This window comes from Lepidochelys kempii, chromosome 8, assembly GCF_965140265.1.
Source record: "Lepidochelys kempii isolate rLepKem1 chromosome 8, rLepKem1.hap2, whole genome shotgun sequence".
Classification (NCBI taxonomy): domain Eukaryota; kingdom Metazoa; phylum Chordata; order Testudines; family Cheloniidae; genus Lepidochelys; species Lepidochelys kempii.
The window spans coordinates 53,762,778-53,782,683 of NC_133263.1; the positions used below are offsets into that span (position 1 = coordinate 53,762,778).

At 48.0% G+C, this 19,906-nt stretch overlaps 1 protein-coding gene across 1 annotated transcript in view; it reads left to right on the forward strand.

The window, feature by feature from the left end:
• The window catches only part of CACNA1E (calcium voltage-gated channel subunit alpha1 E), a 421,822-nt gene that overhangs the window by 195,997 nt on the left and 205,919 nt on the right, over nucleotides 1-19,906 (forward strand). Inside the window, exons 5-6 of the mRNA XM_073356587.1 lie at nucleotides 17,246-17,352; nucleotides 17,933-18,072. Coding sequence (XP_073212688.1) covers nucleotides 17,246-17,352; nucleotides 17,933-18,072 — 247 coding nt within the window. The remainder of the gene's footprint in view (nucleotides 1-17,245; nucleotides 17,353-17,932; nucleotides 18,073-19,906) is intronic.

A 19,906-nucleotide genomic window follows, 5' to 3' on the forward strand; every position in this document is an offset into this window, starting at 1 on the left:
TGATGGCTGGAATCCCCAAGTGGGTCCCCTTGTATTAGGTGCTGTACACATACATAATATAAAAACAGTCTCTGCCCCATACAGCTTATATTCATAGTGCTTTCCCGCTATACGTAACCTCCCCACACACATTATTCTTCCCAAGAATTTACAAAGCATGACAGTAGTTTAGCTTTTAGTTACATTTGTCAAAGTAAATGCTACATTCCCATGCAAATAGTAGCCACAGTTCTAATTTAAATATTGGAATCCTGGTCTCCTTCTGATCACTTGTCCATTGAACAGATGGAACAAATGAAGGTCTCCTCTTTCCAGGGAACTCATCGACCTGAAAGCATTCATGCTGTTCTTCAGCACGTTACCTGGTAGCTTCTGCTATCTCTTACGTTGACGGGGTTTTTTGACAGTAACCTTGTACAATAAATGTGTGTCTTGGACAGAGTGGAATATGCACTGAGAATGAAAACTGAAATGCGGTTAGAGGCAAAGCGCCAATGCTGTGAACATTTAATCTTTTCAATCTGTCAGCATAATACTGTGATCCTTCTGTTTTAGACAGCATGGAAGTACCATCATCTTGTGCTGTGGCAAAATGTCTGGAATGACAGGACAGTTTATATTGCTCTTCAGTGGAGTGAGAGCTCAAAGTGCAATAATTTAGGACAGGGCTAAGCTTATAATGAGGGGGCATGGTAATTGCATACTATTATCAGATAATGTAAAATACTTGTTATTTTCTCCTTGTAATTGTACACTGGTGCAATCAGTTAAAAGGGATAAAAGTGCCTTTAACCAGTGCTACTGACTTCAAACAGTTGTGTGAGTGTCTCCACACTCTACAGCAAAGCCTGCTGTTTGAATCCCAGAACCGCCTCTGAGCTTGCAATCAAACTAGTTGATGGAGGAGAGTATTAGATCTTGACTACAGTAAATGAGAGGGTGACTTGCCCAAGGTAGGAGGCTGGCTATTTTCAGCGGTGATTGGTGCTGGTTATCACGGGGATAACACAGAGGAAAACCAACTTGGATCAGGAAGGTGTGGGGAGGAGAGGTGCCTTCTTTATCAAAATCCAGTTGACTAGGTAATAGGGATAAAAATAACCTGGTGATTCAGGCCTGTATATCTGCTGGGTAAATGTGTAATTATAACCAGCAGCCTCTTCAGTTTTGCTTTTCAGTGTAAACAGGGATGATACATAAGGAGGAAGAAAGAGAAATATGAGACAAGAGCTTTCTTTTCTTGTGGGGGATCCAATCCTCAGTCATACAAAACTGAAAACCAGATTTATTAGTTCAGGTGGAATTGCCCCTTTTTTGCTGTTAGTGTGCAAAATACTGAACAGGAGCTGGTTGTATTTTAGCTGGAGGAGCATTAGAATTGTTTTTCTTAAGTCATTTTAAAAATTCAAATGAAAATTGAATTACATCTGTTAAAAACAAAGCCCCATTTCTGCTCCCTTGACTGCACTTGTTCTGTCAGGGGAGCAGCTGTCAATGCCCAGACCTCCTGTTTTTATTTCATTTGCCTGGCTGCCTGGAGAACTACAATTCAGTTAGTGTGAGATGGGAAGCAGCTTATCAATATCTGCTCAATTCATCTTCTATTAATCAGGTTTGACCACAACTCGACCAACTCCCACCTCTGAAAAAAGAAAGTGGGAGGGAAAAGCAACCAAAAGGTGTGTTATGATTATGGCTCCTTTTCCCAAGGACTGACTCCTGTGCATCTTCATGAATTATGCATTGGCCGTGCAGGCTTTCCGAGGATTACTTGGTGAATGCTGACATGCAAAGCTGTTGGGCTGATCTAGAGGTGCATGAGAGCTACTGCAGAGGGTCCGCTGGAGAAATATCCTGGTATTTTATTTTTTAACCCCCGTGTTGCTACCTAGGGGCTTGATTCTGCAAGGTTCTAAGCACTCTGGCCCTGATCCAGCAAAGCAGTTGAGCATGTGCTTAAACTTTAAGCATGTGAGTTGTCCCATAGGCTTCAGTGAGGCCATTATGGTAGAGGAAAGACAGCTGTAGAAATCTCCTGTTTTGATAGCCATCTTTCTTCTGCCATACTTCTCTGAAAGAGAGACCAAACCGATGGGTATGAATAAGAAGAGAATTTATTCTCTTCTGCCTCATCTTCCACCCTCAGCTTGTCTGGACACCTGTGCGGTAAATAGTGGGCACTTTTTCTGCAGGTATCTTATCCCAAGAGAGAAACAGAATCTCTTTGTGTGTGATCTGCTGGTCCCTGGTTCCAGTCCCCTTTCTTCTTCTCTCCTGGTATCCCTGTTAATTCAATAAACAGCAGGGGGCACAGGGTCCCCTTGATGCTTGTATGTATCCCCTTGTTAATATTTATCCATCCACACTGAGGGGGAGAATGGCCTTCCTTGAGACTTGCTTCTGACTCTCTCTTCTCCAACATCCCTATGCTAATCAAGGCCAGAACTTAATTGTACTTAAGTTCAATTAAGAACTTAAGCAATCGCTTAATTCAAACCCCCTCCCACCAGGAACCCTGTGCCAGTCTGGGACAGAATGGCGGTGAATTTCCACATAGTTGTAATTTACAAGATAGCTGTAATTCAAAGACATCCCAGTTGCATTTCCATTAGTACTGCGTTCCGAACCAGCGACAGAGCTAAGTTTTGGACATAGCAGCCTAGCTGTCCCTCCACGAGACTGGAATTGGAATTAGTCTGTGGATTTTGTTCTGTAGGAGATGCACATGGTTTAATTTTCTGCTCACATCACTGATACACAGACTGAGGACGCATTCCTGTTTGCTGGCTGCATTGGCACTGCCCACTGAAAGCCAACAACGCCAGAAAGGAGCCTCATTGAGACGTATTAGATTGTTCAGATGAAGGACAGTTGTGTTGATTGTGGTTGTCTAAAACCTCAGAAAGTGCTAGTTAACCCTGTTCGACTCAGGAAGCACCTGCCGCTGTGCTGGGTGTAATGACTTAGTGGCAGTGTGTGTATCATAGTCATCCTGCTTAACTGGAGGAATTCACACAATGGCCCAAACGTGCAGGGCTAAACTGGCTTGTTGCTGGCCTCCTGACAACATTTCTTTCTCTCCCTTCACCTTCATTACTTCTTCTCTACTGCGCTCGCTCTGATGTCATCTGCATCAAAAGTTCCAGTGGCAGAGGTTGTCTTGTGACAACCACCTTGCAACAGTACCCATTGAGATCCCAGATAGCGGGGGCCACATTCTCCACTGCCTTGCATCCTGTGAGGTCATTTGCACCCTTTGCCCCCATTATGCAGTCACTTTGCACAGGTGTACAAAGCAGTGGAGAAGATCCCTGAGGATCTTCCTTGCATTACTCTGTCTGGACCCAGTGAGGACTCTAGCAATGCCGTGACAATGACCAGTGAGGACCTGCTGTGCAAGCTTCCTTATGCAGCGCCCTATTGAAGCCCAGCTGTTCTCTGTCAGTGCCCAGCCAGGGCCATCGGTAGGTGCTTCCTTCTTACAGCGCCCTGTCAGTGCACAGCAGAGCCCTGTTAGTACCTAGCACGGACCAGCTGTGGGGGGGTGCCTGACTGCAGTTCCCTGTCTCTCGTGCCCAGCCACAATTCCAGCACGCTGGCTTATGCACTGCAGTGCTCTGTTAAAGGTGATCAGGGCCTAGAGAGGAGCCTTTAGAAGAGCCGAAAAAGTTTTGCATGGACTTGTTTGAAACAAAACTGGCTAGTACTGGGGATTTCCTAATGGGAGTAACTTAATCCATTGGTGTATGCCTCGGGATGGTAGCATGACCATGCTACCTGGGAGAAACATTCTGAGCCTTCTGACATCTTTCTGTTGTTCTTTCAGTGCTGCTTTCTTTGCCTTTCATTCATTAGATTTCAAGCCTGCTTTGGGAGTAGGTGTAATGGCAGGTCCATCTTTCTGACAGCTGGAGAGAGAGAGAGAGAGAGGCTGCCTGTCAGATGGTGAATTTAAACAGAAACAGCTGTTGTCATGGTGACACCAAGTTGCATCCCATTGCTATGGTAACCAAAGTTAAAAAACTGATGTTAAGGCAGCAAAATCACATGTGATTCTTCTTTGTTTGAGAGAGAGAGAGAGATTTGGTTTCCAGTTAAGGCAAGGCTGGGTGGAGAAAAAAGATTTGTATACATATATGACTGCATATATGACAGGTAAAAACCACATGCATACAACTTATTAATGTATGTATATATGTATAAATTACAATGGCCAAATTCAAACCTTATGTAGGCGGGGGCAGGCAGTAGAGTTGTGCCCACTTACACAGATCTGAATTTGGCCCTTCATGTAGATTTAGAGCGTGAACTTTTAGAAACATATACCATGTTTTTTTAATGCTTCCAGATACTAAGTCTGATTCCCCTGTAACATAAGCTGACCTAAATCAGGAATAACTTCATTAAAGTCAGCTAAATGGCACTGATGTGAAAGAAGGAGAATTAGGTTCAATAGCCCCAATCCTCCGGTATGATGGAGGTCTCTTTGCTGCAAGACATCGGTGTGAAGAGATGAGGAGGAGGGGCTAGGGTGATTGTACACCACATCTGTGCTCCCCTATAGCCGGGGGCTGCTGTCAGCTTCTTTGGCGCTCTCTGCAATTTAGAGCAGCCTCTGCGCTTTTTTAGCTTGCATTGGCAGTAACAGCCCTGTCGAGGGCACAGCTCCAATTGAGGATTGCTGGAGTGCAGCATGCATCAGCCATACCTCTTCTTTTGGCCATGTTCTGACAGGCTCCCTGCAACTGGGGCTCCCTAGCTGCTCAATTTAGGCACCTTCACAGTTCTTGTATGCTACTGGAGACAAATGGACCATATCAGGCACGTAGGCCTGGCCCATTATTTGTATCTGTATCATGGTCAGGGCTTGGGCAGTCATGCCTAGTGGGTAGGACTGGAACTAAAGATCAGAGATGGAGTCGGAAGCCAGGAACGAAAGCAAGGCAAAGGAGCAGGGTCTGTCACAGCAGGCAGGTTAGGATCCGCCTAGTTGCCCAGGCACCTTCCTAGTGTTCCCACCCAGCTTAATAATGTGCCTGGACCAATCAGGGACTCCTGAAGCACTGCCAATCAAGCCCCTTGTGGGTGCCACATCCTGTGGTGCTTGGGCCCACGTGGCTCACAGCCCGTCAATCGTGGTGCCGCCAGAGCTGTCAGGTGGTGGTGTGAATGTGGCAGTCGCTTAGGGACCAGCAGACCCACGTGACAGCCCTGCAGCTCCTCCCCATATGGAGACATGAATCAAATGCACATACCCACACACACACATTATATAAAAATATGCCATATAAGGTATATGCATAGAGTACTTTCAGTGCTATTTGTGTACCCAATGGCAATTGGTGTGTGTGGGTGATAGGTTTAGAGAAGTAATTCAGTCTTCTTTCAAGCATTAAACCAGACTTGAACTGGACAGAGGCATGAATGTCACAAGACTGAGTATGTTCATGAGACCATTATCGAAATTCCAGTGTTCAGAGCATTGAACTAAAGACAGAAACAAACTTCCCTACCCACTGAAGAAAGGTTCTTCACTTTCTTGTGTCCCCTTTCCTTGCCCCAGCAGGGTTAGTGAAGTGGGGGTTTGGAGAAGCTCTGGGCTGAATTTGGGACAATACCACAACTTTATTTTGCGAATAGAATCTTTCATGCAAAATGTACCCCAGAATACTTTGCAGCGTCTAACAGGAAGGGGCAGAGAAGAGAAGTATTGCTTTCAGCTGTGATTTGGAATTAGATGGAGCGCTGGGGAGTCAGAGAGAGGAAGGTTGTTCAAGTGACAGGGGCTGCGGAGGAGAAGGCTCCTTCACAGGGGTCACGTCATGCGGAGGGAGAGAGAGGAGATTGGTGGTGGACAAGCAGAAGGAAGAAGGGATTGGGAGCAAAGAGATGAATGAATGAATGAATATAGAGGCTGAATTCCCTCTCATCTCAGAGGGTAGTGCTTCCTCCAGGGTTTGGATTAGGGTCTATTGATGGGGGAAGTCAGAATCAAATGAAGATAGAGATGGAGAAGAAGCCTCGGAGAAATTGGTTCCTTGAGTGCAGGGCTGGGGGATCATTGGTGAGGCAGTGTAGCAAATCCTGATTTAATAAACATGGGGACTGAATTCCTGCCCCTATCAGCTGGTTTCTCTAAGGCAGACTTTTAAATGGGTCCAGCCTTTATGCAGATGCTAGCATAGCTTCTTTGATGCTGCATGTATCCCAGCCCCCATTCCTCTCAATCCCACCCTTCTACCAGCACATTTCATTTCTGAAGGCAGGGAGGGAGTAGGCAGGAAGGCAGGGAGGGAAGCTAGCATGATCTCACTGCTTTCAGATCACTAAGTCACAGACGCTGCAGGTGAATCTGTGAAGGCTTTCTGCAGCACTCAGCCAGGGTGTGATTTATGTCCTATCCAGCCATTTGGGCATATTGCATCAGCGTGCCGTCAGAATCATAAATCCCCCTTCAGGGCTTGGATCTGGGCGTGCTTTCTGCATGAGTGAATCTGGTTTTAGCTCTTATCCTAGACCTGTTCCTGTGGTGGGTTCTGGTGCAGATGCACACTCTCTTGTAACCAGAGGGAAGCACCCAGTTGCATAGAGGCTGCTCCCCCAAAGCCCATATTCCTTAGCTGGCTGCTCTTCCTAAGAGAAGGGAAAGAGCTCCACATTCCCTTCTGTTGCTCTGCTTAGCTAATCCCCACGTGGTAACTACAAAAAAAGTTCTGCCTCTATCTCTCTGATGTAATTCAGTAGTTGATGGAGGAAGAGGGCTCAGCACGGAGCACCATTGCCACTATTACAGACTTATGGCTCAAGCCAGACCAGGTCAGAACCTAGTGGAGTGGTCCCAGGGCAGGAGATAGCTGGGTGTGAGGGAGAAGTATGGGTTATTGCTGAAGCCTGGGCTAATTTCTGCCTGGCTTGGTGACTAACAACAAGTCAACACTGCTGCCACTGGCCTCTCATCTCCTTCCCCAGCTTGAAATTCACCAGGAAGGAAATTAACAAACGGCAGGTGTGCAGCAGGGCTGGAATTAGCTGAGTTGCTAGGGAAACAAGTCAACTATTCAAGGGAGAGAGCATTGGATAAAGGGGATAAATCAATAAGAAAGCCTATTTTTATCGTTTCCCTAATGATCTTATCCGAGAAGCTAGATGAAGGTAAAATGAGAGAGCTGGCAAGAGACAGGCTCTCATTACTAGGCTCAGAGGGAGGCAAGTGTTACTGTGCATTTTGGGTGACTGTAAGTTTTTTATAATTAGACACCTAACAAGGAAGGAAGTGGGAGAGAGACAGGACATCTTCTGGGGGGTCCCCATCTCTGAGCTGGGAGGATCATCACCTCCTTGGCAGAATGAAAGGCAGACTGATTTTAGTGTTTATTGACTATCCCCTCACCCTTTTGCTAATAGTTTCCAACTCTTACCTCTCTTGGGGTGGGGCAGAGGAATCTGGGGATCTCCAGACCATTTACAGCCCAGTTTTCCAAAGTGCTCTCTGATTTGGGGTGCCTCAGTCTTGGGTCCAAACTGAGAGACCATGGGCCTAATTCTCCGAGGTGCTGAGAGTGGCCAATGATGTCAGCTGGAACTGTGGGTGCTCAGTGCTGCTGGGATGTAGGGTCAAGGTGTCGCATGGTGGGCACCTAAAGCATGAGGCTTTGAAAATGAAAAGCCACTTTTGAAAATGTTGGCCCTAACTCCTCCCCTGATCTGAGTGAAGGAACCTTATCCTCACACTGGCTGGGCCAGCTTAATCAGGGACACTCGCTCAGTGCTAGGTGTTCTGGAGGAAGGGGTAACACAAAGGCAGGAACACCCAACGTTGACCCGTTTGAGGGCTTCATTGGTAACTTGCCCAAGAATCCCACCTCATTTATACAGAATGGGGCCGAGCAAAGCTGCCCTCTTCGATCTGGAGGTATGGGGCCTGTGGAGGCTACAGATCCCTGCTTGCAATGCTCAGTGTCCATCTGAATGCTTGCACTTGGTGTAAGAGCAGCACATGCTTGGGCCTTAAGGGTGGGATTCCCAAAGGAGATGGGTGTTGACCTAATTCTATTCCCTTTGAAGTCAGTAGTGAAACTCCCTTTGACTTCAGTTGGGGAAGAATTAGGCCAACACTTGTGCTTTTTGACCCGCCCCCATCGTCTCTGTGCACCACACCTCTGTGTTAAGGGTCAGGTGGCTACAAGCCGCTTCTCCCCTCGTAGGGCTCGGCTACGCTGGCAACGCTAAGGTGCTGCCGCGGCCGTGCTGTAACATGGCTTGTGTGGTCACGGCGCAGCGCGGGGAGAGAGCTCTCCCAGCCTCTAAAAACCCCACCCCCACGAGGGGCGCGGCTCCCAGCGCTGGGGCACTGTCTACACTGGCGCGTTACAGCGCTGAAACTCGCTGCGCTCAGGGGGGTGTTTTTTCACACCCCTGCGCGAGAAACTTGCAGCGCTGTAAATTGCCAGTGTAGACAAGCCCTGAGTGGAATGTGCTCAGCTTGTGTCTGTGTTCACAGAGATTAGAGGGCGCTGTCCTACCAGACAGTGCCATTGCCTCTGTCCCACTCTGTAATGCCCCAGCCACAGCATTCATGTCTCCCTCTGGTTCCTGCATCTATCAGAGCTACCTGGTTTTTCCATCTGGATTTTTCCATCCTGGGATAATCAAATTTAAAGATTTTAGGAAGGAGAGAGAGGCATTAAACATCTGTCTCAGAAAGGAAGGGAGTGAGAAATAGCAAGCACAACTTGTCAGGGTGAAACAGACCCTGCGGGAGGAGAGAGACTCCAGTGCTGCCAGCCAGCCCCACACTTCTCATCTAGGCAAGTGGATCTAGTGCCTAGGGATTTGTCTTAGATTCATAGATATTAAGGTCAGAAGGGACCATTATGATCATCTAGTCTGACCTCCTGCACAACGCAGGCCACAGAATCTCACCCACTCACTCCTGTGATAAACCTCTCACCTATATCTGAGCTATTGAAGTCCTCAAATCATGGTTTAAAGACTTCAAGGGGCAGAGAATCCTCCAGCAAGTGACCCATGCCCCATGCTACAGAGGAAGGCAAAAAACCTCCAGGGCCTCTGCCAATCTGCCCTGGAGGAAAATTCCTTCCCGACCCCAAATATGGCGATCAGCTGAACCCTGAGCATATGGGCAATATTCACCAGCCAGATACCCAGGAAAGAATTCTCTGTAGTAACTCAGATCCCACCCCATCTAACATCCCATCACAGGTCACTGGGCCTATTTACCATGAATATTTAAAGATCAATTAATTGCCAAAATCATGTTATCCCATCATACCATCTCCTCCATAAACTTATCGAGTTTAATCTTGAAGCCAGATAGGTCTTTTGCCCCCACTGCTTCCCTTGGAAGGCTATTCCAAAACTTCACTCCTCTGATGGTTAGAAACCTTCATCTAATTTCAAGTCTAAACTTCCCAATGACCAGTTTATATCCATTTGTTCTTGTGTCCACATTGGTACTGAGCTTAAATAATTCCTCTCCCTCTCTGGTATTTATCCCTCTGATATATTTATAGTGAGCAATCATATCTCCCCTCCACCTTCTTTTGGTTAGGCTAAACAAGCCTTGAGTCTCCTTTCATAAGACAGGTTTTCTATTCCTCGGATCATCCTAGTAGCCCTTCTCTGTACCTGTTCCAGTTTGAATTCATCCTTCTTAAACATGGGAGACCAGAACTGCACACAGTATGGTGCAAGCGAGGTCTTACCAGTGCCTTGTATAACGGTACTAAAACCTCCTTATCTCTACTGGAAATACCTCGCCTAATGCATCCCAAGACTGCATTAGCTTTTTTCATGGCCATATCACACTGGCAGATCATAGTCATCCTGTGATCAACCAATACTCCAAGGTCCTTCTCCTCCTCCGTTACTTCTAATTGATGCACCCCCAACTTATAACTAAAATTTTTGTTATTAATCCTTAAATGCATAACCTTACACTTCTCACTATTAAATTTCATCCTATTACTCCAGTTTACAAGGTCATCCAGATCTTCCTGTATGATATCCCGGTCTCTCTCTAAATTGACAATACCTCCCAGCTTTGTATCATCCGCAAACTTTATTAGCACACTCCCACTTTTTGTGCCAAGGTCAGTAATAAAAAGATTAAATAAGATTGGTCCCAAAATCGATCCCTGAGGAACTCCACTGGTAACCTCCCTACAGCCTGATAGTTCACCTTGCTTGCTGTAACAGCACTGCTAAAGCACTTGTTTTCTTTGAACCAGTGTTAATTGCTCACAGGTTTTCAGGAAAAGGGAACAAAAGACCCAAAACAGGCCAGTGGCTCAAATATTGTTTCTCATGTAATTGCTGGAAGTTGGCTGGTGTGGCTGGGGAACAAAGCAGTGTGTGGCCTTAACAGGAGCCTTGAAGGGAAATCACAGCTGATATAAAGCCCCCTGGGAAAATTTTTGATACCTGGTTGGTCACCTCATGGCAGTTTCCATCACCCTGTTCTGGCCCCACACTGCGAGGTAAATGTTACGACTGAGCACAGAACATCCCCAGTTTGAGGGGTGGTGGCACCATAGATTTATCTATCGCTTTTCATCTGAGAATGGAGAACCTGCCACACCACTCAGAGTGTCCTGCCTCTGGTAGTGCCCCTGTCTGATGAGACCCACCCTCCCCCAAGGCCCACCACTGTGCAATGCTGCAGGTGGCCAACGCCTTCCTGCCTGACCGCTGGGGTGCCCAGCATATGCTCTGTAGCAGGAGATTTGATTCGCCTCAATCTTATCTTTTCTAATGACAAGCGTAATTAATGCTGCCATAGCTAATATCAGTAACAGGATGTCAATAACAGGATGTGACTTCATGGCAGTGAATTCCACAGGGTGACTATGTGCTACATAAAGGAATATTTCCTTTGATTTGTTTTTAAATTACTGGCCATTAATTTCATTGAGTGACCTGGTCTGTTCCATACCTCATCTGAATCCCCAGCTCCTCTCCATACCAGGCTAAAGAAGTATTAGCTTCTGCAATTACTCGTCTTGGCGAGATCACCGGCGGTATGGATTGAAAGCCTGTCTTTGGTCACCAGATAGGCGATACTCTTGCCCTACTTTCAGGAAGCTGCAGAAATGAAGGGACATGCCCTAAAAATTGCTCAGGTCTTAGACCAAACCCAGAGGGTCAACACTCCCTGCACTTCCAAAGCCCTCAGCCACAGAGTTATGCAAGGCTCAGTCCTAGCTTTGTATCGGCGTGCCAGCAGTACCCAGCCCTATATCTCACCTCTCCCGCAAAGATAGATGTCACAATGTTCTAGCTCTCCCAGTGCCTATCCAAAACCAGCACCTGGATAGAAGAGCAGCTGGCTGAAGCTTAACCTAGGCAAGAATGAGGCGAGGATGGTAGCAAAAGGGAAATGCTTTGAAGAGCCTCCCATTCCTATAGTCTCACCCACGATCTGGGGCATCTGGCCTCAGATTAAATTGGTCTGCCACTTACAAGCCCTTTTGGACTTCTCAGTGCTACAGGATGCCCAGCTAGCTGTGGTGGCAAAGAATGCCCCCTTCCCTGTGTCTGGCCAGAAGATTGTGCCCCATGCTGTGGAACACAGACCTGGCTATGGTGATATGCATGTTCGTGATCTCCAGGCTTGTGTAGGGTAATTTAGTGTGCCTAGGAATGAAGCCACAAGCCCTAAAAAGCTCCAGCCAGTGTAAAGCACAACAGCCCATCTGCTTAGCACCAGAAGTCACTCTGGTGCTCAGCTCTCTACATGGGCTCATTATAGAATGGGAGTCCAGTTCAAGGTCTGTCTGGCCCACTATTCAAAACTGCCCACAGATCTCCTCCTGGATTGCCTCTTCCTCATCACAACCACCCCCAAATCACCAGCTGTTTCAGGGAAGCAATTATACTGTTGACCAGCAGGGGGCGGTTCTGAGTGCAGGAGGCAGAACTACCCAGGAGATGGGCCTAAGCGGTGGAACTCCCTTTTGGAACATCTGCCAAGGGAACGGGCCTCTCCACTTTCAGAGCTAAATGCAGACATCACTTCTGCTTAGCTTTAAGTCACATTCATCCCATCCCTCCCTCTACACTGATCAAACTATTCTCCTACAGGCTGGGGAGAGGAAAGCAGACAGAGAGAGATTGTTACTTCAGACTTTAAATACTTGGGAGAAGTTCAGATTCGATGGTGATGGGGCACTACAAGGACCTGCGCAGAAAGAGAAATGGTGGAAATGAGTAGTTTGATCTCAATGTAATCCCTCGCCAGTGAATGTTTGTTCAGATCCCAGAGCCATCCCCACCCCTGTGACAGTCCATGCTAACTAGAGAACTGGACCAGTCCAGGGAGTGCAGGTTGGCACTGAGGTGGATTGGCAGAGGAGACAGTGCAGGGCACTGCAGATCAGGACTAAGGTACATGACTGAGGGTGTGGGTCCTGGCATAGCAGGAGGGGCGGTGGGGTCAGTGAAGTTCTGTGGCAGAGCCATGCCATGGGATGGCTGCATTGCGCATATGCTTCTATCTAACCAGTGCATGGCAGGGCCAGAGGGTGGGGCAGCTGGAGAGGAGAAGTTGACAGGGGCTCTGGTTTAAACGCACAATCCCTCCCTGTCAGGATTATTTCAGTTCTGCTTTAACTCAAGTGGCCCACACTTGGCAGAAGTCCCTGGCTGCTCCCTTCCTGCCGTGCTGCTCTCCAGCCAGCCAGCTCCAACACAAACACAGAAACCAATTTATGGGACTGCACTTCTGCTTCCCCAGGGCTCCCTATCCTGCCTCCTGGTCAGCAACCCCCTCCTGTGTTTTTCCCAGGGGAGTAGCTCAGCCCCTCTGTGAAAAGTGCTGAGCCTAACTGAACTCAACTGGGCCTAATTAGCTCTCTGAGCTAATGCTGAACCCTAATTGCTAGGCTGCTGCCTGGTGCAGTGGGTCCCCCTGAGCACATCACTGCGTTTCAGGGCACAGCACCGACAGACCTGTCCAGCCAGCCCCTCCATGTTCCCAGTCTGTCACGAGACCTAGGATTCACCCAGTTTCTTTTACAGGGAAGATCAAGCCCAAATTTAAAAGAGGCACCTGTGGAGACCTCCTGCCAGCCATGTAAACAGCCACTGCTATTCACTTTGCCCAGGATCTTTATTCCCATAACACAGCCAGTACAATGAATTGGTGCACTGGATTTACTGCCTCCTCTTGAACTCTGGGAGGAAAATGTCCCCCAGGAGGCAGGAGCATGGCAGTTGATTCACTCACCTGCAGGGTAAAGAGGTGTCTGTTCTCCATCAGTATCTCACTGTTCTTGAAACATGACTCTCTATCCCGAAACAGTGGTGTATCTAAGGTCCCCTCCTCCTGCCTCCCAGCTGCGAGGTAGCAGGGCTAGGAAGCATCGCCCGTCTCCTCGTGTTCATTGATGACAATTGTACTTTTATTACAAAGACATGTTAAAGATCAGTGGCCATTGACAAGGATTTAGTCGTCCTTTAGCTCTGAAGTGTGCTTTGTTTTGGCGCTGCTGGGCAGCAGGGCAGATGGGAGGAGGGAATTCTTTACGTGTCCGCCTTGTTTAACACAGCCGTCTTGAGATCAAAGGATCAGGGGAGCTAGGCTTCATGGTCTCTTCTAAATGTGAAGAACCCTCAATTTATTCCTTCTTCCCCCAATTAGGAGAATGTTAATATCTAGGTGATTTGTAGTAGGGTCAATCTAAATTGAAGGGAGGATATCTAATAATCCTAATAATTAGTTGCCATGTGTATGCTATATCACTTCTCTTTGCCAAGGACCCTAGCTGCTTCATGATAAAACACATAAAGACTCAGGCCCTGCAGTCAGATCGATGCGCCTGGGGCCTTACAGCTGGGTGGGGTCTCTTTGAAATCATTGATCCAGATTTTTCAAAGAGACCGGTGATTTTGGTTGCCTCCATTTCGGGGTGTTCAACTTGAGATGCCTTAAAGGGCCCAAATTGTCACTCACCTCTGAGACTCAGGCTCTGCCAAAGCATCTCGAGTGGACGCCTGTACTTGGAGGCATCGCTTTTTGAAAATCTTGGGCCTCCTTGTGGGTGTCAAGGTGCACCCACACTGGTTGGGATCTAAATGCTGGGTCTTACAGAGTTCTACAGACAGCCCCTTACTCCTGGCTGAAGTCCCATTGATGGTAGATTGTCATCTTCAGAGCAGGGAGTGTCCATTTCCTGTGTTTGTCCCGCACGCTGGGTCCCCTATCCTGACGGGGGACCATCATGTTATAGATATTGGATGATGATACTGATTTTGGGGGTCCATGGGGCTGGGACTCTTTGCAGATCAGCCCCTAAAGGCCAGACCCTGGGAGAGTTGCCAAAGCTCAGGTTCATGAGGCTGAAACACGGTGATTAGCACCCACGTGCCAGTGCAATCGGTGTGTCAGACCACAGGCTTTTGGAAAGAGAGAGGTGCACTGGTGTGCTCTGGAAAGGCCTTCCTCTTTGCTTGTGTTTGGGCTAACCAGGGGGAGGGAGGGAGCTCTGAGATCAGAGCCTAACAGCCATATCTCCTTGGATCACGGAGAGCCGGATGGAACGCACCCCAGGGAGTCAAGTGGCATCTAGGACCCAGGCCATTAATGGCCTGAAAAGTCAACCCCCCAACCTTTTAAAGTCGATCCCTGCCCACGCTGCCAGGTGGTGAAGGGCGCACAGCAGCAGGTAATATTAATAACAGTAATAATATTAATATTCGGTCCCTACATAGCGCATTCCAGCCCCAAAGCTCCACCTTGCCTACCCTCCAGCAATAATGGAGAGGCCACATAATGGCAGGAGCTGACAGATCAGCCTTTTCAGTAGCCCACATTAAGTGCATATTGCACAGTCTGACCTCGGCATCACAAAGGGCCTCCTGCATAACAGTTATCAGATCAGCAGGGGAGAATTACAGCCGCAGCTGAGCTGGCAAAAACCTGTGTTGTTGTTGTTATATAATGTGCAGCTTGCAGCAGTGCCTAGAGGCCAGCCAGGTCAGGCTCCATTGTGCTACGCACAGGACAAACAAATAGGCAATGTCATTCTCTGCCCCAAAGAGCTTACAATCTCAAATCCAAGCCATAACACGTGGGCTAGGGGAACCAGGGGGACTGATATGCCAGGGTGTATGCCATCCTCAGCCAGTCAGCAGCAAAGCTGCCAGCTGTTGTCAGAGGGCAAAGTCCTTATGCATTACAGCAGAGGTGAGTTTTGAGGCGGTCAAGGCAGTAACTGTATGGGTTTTGCCTGGGAGCACGAAAGTGCTTGTGGGGGAAGAGGAGAATCAGGCAAGTGGGGCTGACAGTGCTTGCAGAGCGAAGGCGGGAGTCGACCTTGAGATCCTTGTGACCCCAGCTAATGCCAAATCTTCTGAGATCAGCCCCTGCTCTAAAGCTGTGTTCAGGATGAGATTCCCAAGAGCACTCGCCATCAGCCTCACTCTGCTCCCATTAAAATCAACAGGGAAATTCCCATTGGAGCAGAGTTGGGCTAATGCTGAGTGCTTCTGAAAATCCAACCTTTAGGTTCAGAGTATGTTGCCCTTTGAGGGACTCCCCATTGCACCCCTTAGGTCCTAGGGTATGCTGCGCTCTGAGGGACTTCCCATTCTCACCCCCTTGCCCAGGTCCAGTGGTATGCTGCCCTCTGTGGGACTTTCCACTACTGAATGGGTGACTTGTGGAAAGTCTCCTCACATAACCTCTTTGACCCAGCTAAGATAATTTCAGCCTTGCCGTATTTTTTGATTCTTATTCCTTGTTAAGTGCTGACAGCATACTCAGTGCTGGGCTGTGCGATACGCTATATAATCAAGTGAGCCCCTGGCCTGGAGAGCTGTAGTTTAGTCTCCAGCCAATTCCAAGCCATCCAATATCTCATTTCCCCACTGCAAGCACCCAGACGCCTAATAACCTTCTCAAAGGCTGGAGAGGGGCAATGGGGAAATGGGTATTGTTCAGTCCAAACCTCACTCAGAGCTCCTAGAGGTACCATGCAGAAATGACAGAGCAGAGGAAGCTGCATTGATCCCTAAGTAACTGCAGATAGCATCCGAGCTACAAGGCTGACAGGAATTGAACCCATGTTACAAACGGGGTGGCCCAAATGGGTTCCAAACATCCCCAGGCATATCCAACTGACCAGCGGGGCAATGCAGTGCAATATGATGAGCAACACGTTAAAAGCAGCAAGGAAGGACAGATCTCCTCTGTCCATTGGAGGGAGTGTCTCATTTATGACTCTAACAAACTAGACTCAGCCCTGTGTCCTTTCCTGAAACCAGACAGAAATCAGTCAGATGCACGAGTAAGCCCAGTTTTTCTCTGCCTTGGTTCTTATCCAAAAATGGTAGAGTATGGACTGGTCTATAATTCCCAAGCCCAGCTGGGCTGAACTAGGCTTTTACAAACGCAGGTGACTGATGTTAAATTCCATGTTAGGGGCTGTATTTAATGCCAGCACAGGCACTTATTGGCTAGAGAGGTCCCAAGGAAATGACAGGTGGGGGGCTTGCCTGAGGATGGCAGGTAGGACTGAGTAGGGAAGGAGTGGTGTGAGGGTGTGTGAGCCTATGTCGGATCTTTGAAGAGCTTAGCTTTCTCCAGATTCTCAGCAGAGCTTGGTGAGGGAGGGTTGGTTGGGCTGGACCTTTATAGAGAAGATAAAGCCCTTCCCTCCCGGTGAAAGTATGGGGGAGTTTTACATTTATATTTTGCAGCCTGACCTGGTAGGCTTGCTGGGTCACATGGCTTTTCATGTGGGCTCTGAAGGGGGCTTGTGGGCAATTTTAAACCTTTGTACTTATTCATCTTTGTATGTTATTCCGGCTTCCCACCATCCTGCATGGTCCTAGTTCAAAGCTACTATGGGTGCCCAGTCCGTTGTATTGCACACCATAGGCACTGGCTTCCTTCCATCACCAGTGCCAGAATAGTAGTTACCAGGTGGAGGAGGAGCACTGGGCACCACTGGATCCCTGGCGAGAAGCTGATGATGAGCTTGGTACTCTTGGCTGTCTTGTCTCATTTCCAAACAGCTGAATCAGTAGGTCTCATCCTGCCAGCTAGGAGCACAGGAAAATGGAAGCTTATCTGGCTGCTGTGTGGACACCCGCGCGTGCGCGAGGAGAAATGGTGATCGCTTCCTGAGCAGTCACAAGTAGCAACAAAGGGTGAGGAAGGAAGTGGATTAGAGTCTTGTTCCATCTCTGTTATGTCATTTCTGCTCCTTAACTGTCCTCTCCACGCCCTTCGAATACATGATCTTGGCCACCATCATTGCAAACTGCATCGTCCTAGCGCTGGAGCAGCACCTCCCCGAGGATGACAAGACACCCATGTCCCGACGACTAGTAAGTGCCTTTCTCTTGTATCTTCCTTCTCTCCTGGAAGTGGCTGCAGCTTTCTCACAGGCATGGGTGTCAGCTGGTAGCAAGCCCACTGGCAACCACAGTTGCTGAGGTTTAAGTCTCTGATGCCTACAGCTTCTCAGAAAACTGGAGGTGTGATCTCCTTTCTGTCTCTCTGATGGTGGTGATTCCAGAGTGTCTTTGGGGAAGGATGGAATGTGGCTGGAGCTTTCCTCTGGGCTCTTCATGCTTCTGAAAGACTTCTCCAACTCTGGAGGGTGGGCAGGGATACTTGCTATTAATGAGGTCTCAGAAAGGGTTATCAGATAGAAAGTGGGGCAGGGAGGGTGACTGGGGAACAGAGATGAGGCCTGAAGCCTGCAGTTAACTATTCAAGGGTTTTGTGGGGCCTCAGAGTGTGTTGAGAGCAGAGCAGGCAGAGTGAGGTCCAATGTCAAGTAGTGAGCATGGTGGAACAGCCAAACTCCAGCACAATGTTAAATAAAAAGGCATAAGCAGCATTCCCCTCTGGAGGTTTGCTGCAACTCCCTCTCTCACCAATCTCCTTCGTCCCTTCCCACAGGAGAAGACAGAGCCTTACTTCATTGGGATCTTTTGCTTTGAAGCTGGGATTAAAATAGTTGCTCTGGGATTTGTTTTCCACAAGGGCTCATACCTCCGGAACGGCTGGAACGTCATGGACTTCATCGTGGTCCTCAGCGGGTAAGTTCTCCTCGGTGCATGAAGTGGTGTGGCCAAAAGACTGGTGAGGAGGGTGCTGTGTGGTAGGATCCAACAGCAGGTCCCAAATGGTGTAAAATTAGGTGTCTAATGTCAAGATCTTGGGACAATTTCCCTATTGAATCCATTGTCAGGGATTAAAATACATCCCCAAAGGAGAGAAAGTGCACAAATGTTTGCGTTGCAACCTCATTAACCAAATGCTGTGCTCCTTTGGGGCCTGACTTTCACTAGCACTACTTACTAATCCTTATTAAAGGCTGGGAGCTGCTCTTCAGTCTGCTTTAATCCTGGGCCTCGCTCCCCCAGCTTGGCAGGGGCTTGGCATGCTCCACTCGTGACATGCTTACTCTCACGGGCAAGAGAATGACCTCATTCTAACGTGCCAGATGGAGTCATGTTCAGCTCTCCTCAGTTAGAGCAGTGGTGTCACCTGGACATTGGGACTCTGTGGTGGAAAAGCAAAATAGGAAAGTGGGAGCGTGTGGGGGGTTCCTGTTCAAAATGAAGGGCAGATTGTTTTGATGAGGAGGTGGTCAGCTCTGGTACTGGAAGCAGGGGCTGTGTTAGAATTTCAGAACTGGGGCATGGAAATGTTCTTCTACCAGCCACTCCAAAAGTGCCTTCTGGGGCCCAGTCACTAGTGTGCTGGCTTCTGCTTTCTCAATAAAAATAAATAAATAAAATGAAGAAAAACAGAAATGAAAGCAGTTCAAAGCAGTGGGAATCCATTTCCACATAACGCTCCCCTCAGCAATCCATTATGCTGGGGCGGGGTGCTGACTTCATGGATGGTTGTCTACCAAGCACTTCTGGACTCCTGGGAATTGTTGGGCATGCCATATATCACTGGACTGGTGGTTATCCCTGGGTTCGTGATTCAGTCTCAGGTTTCACCTCTGGATCTGATATCGAAAGATGTTCGCGGTCTATATATAGATAATATGAAAGCAAACAAACATCATTTTCTTTTGGTAAACTTGCTAGAATGATGATAATTTGCAAAGACAAATCAAATGATCAGGACTCCTTAGCTTCCCAAGTGCAATCCCTCTTGGACAGGGACCTTTGGAAAAGTGGAGTGTATGGAAACTGGCATCCAAGATTCAAAGTGGGGAAAAAACTCATCCAGACTGCAGCTCTAGTCCTTTGTATGTGTTGTGCTGATTGAAATATTGCCAGTCCATGCAAAGAAGCCAATTTAGTATATAGAAGCAGGTGGCTCCTGTCATTTGTGGATCTCAATGCACATTATTAATAATAATTAATGAAGTGCTTAATTAATAAAGCCTGGCATATCCCGTTTTATTACATCCCCCCATGTTGCAGAGAAGGTAACTGAATCACTGAGGTGCAGTGAGTTGCCCAAGGTTTATTGCCTAATCAGAGACCGAGCTGGGGTAGAGTCCAGGACACCTGAATCCCAGAGCTCAGTTACGTTGTCATGCCTGCTGGGGAGGTTTATGCTTGGGTACAAGGTCCGAAGAGGAAAGGGCTGGAGTGTTGTTGAAGGTGGCAGTTCCCCACCTCATGGGCAGGCTGTGGAAATGGGATAAAACAAGGCTAAGGGTGGCACTGGCCATCTTGTTCAAATGTCTGCTGCCTAGGTATAGCTCATGGCTGCAACTGCCCGTCCACATCTCCTGGAAACGAACGCTGATGGGCTGGTATTCCGTGTTGCATTTAGAGAGACTCCATGTTGGGACAGTCCATGCAGGAGCACCTGTTTGATTGCAGTGAGTTCCGTCACTTGTCTAGCTGCTAAAGCCAATGAGGCAGGTCCAGGGAGTGCATGAATGTGTGTGTCTCCAGGAGT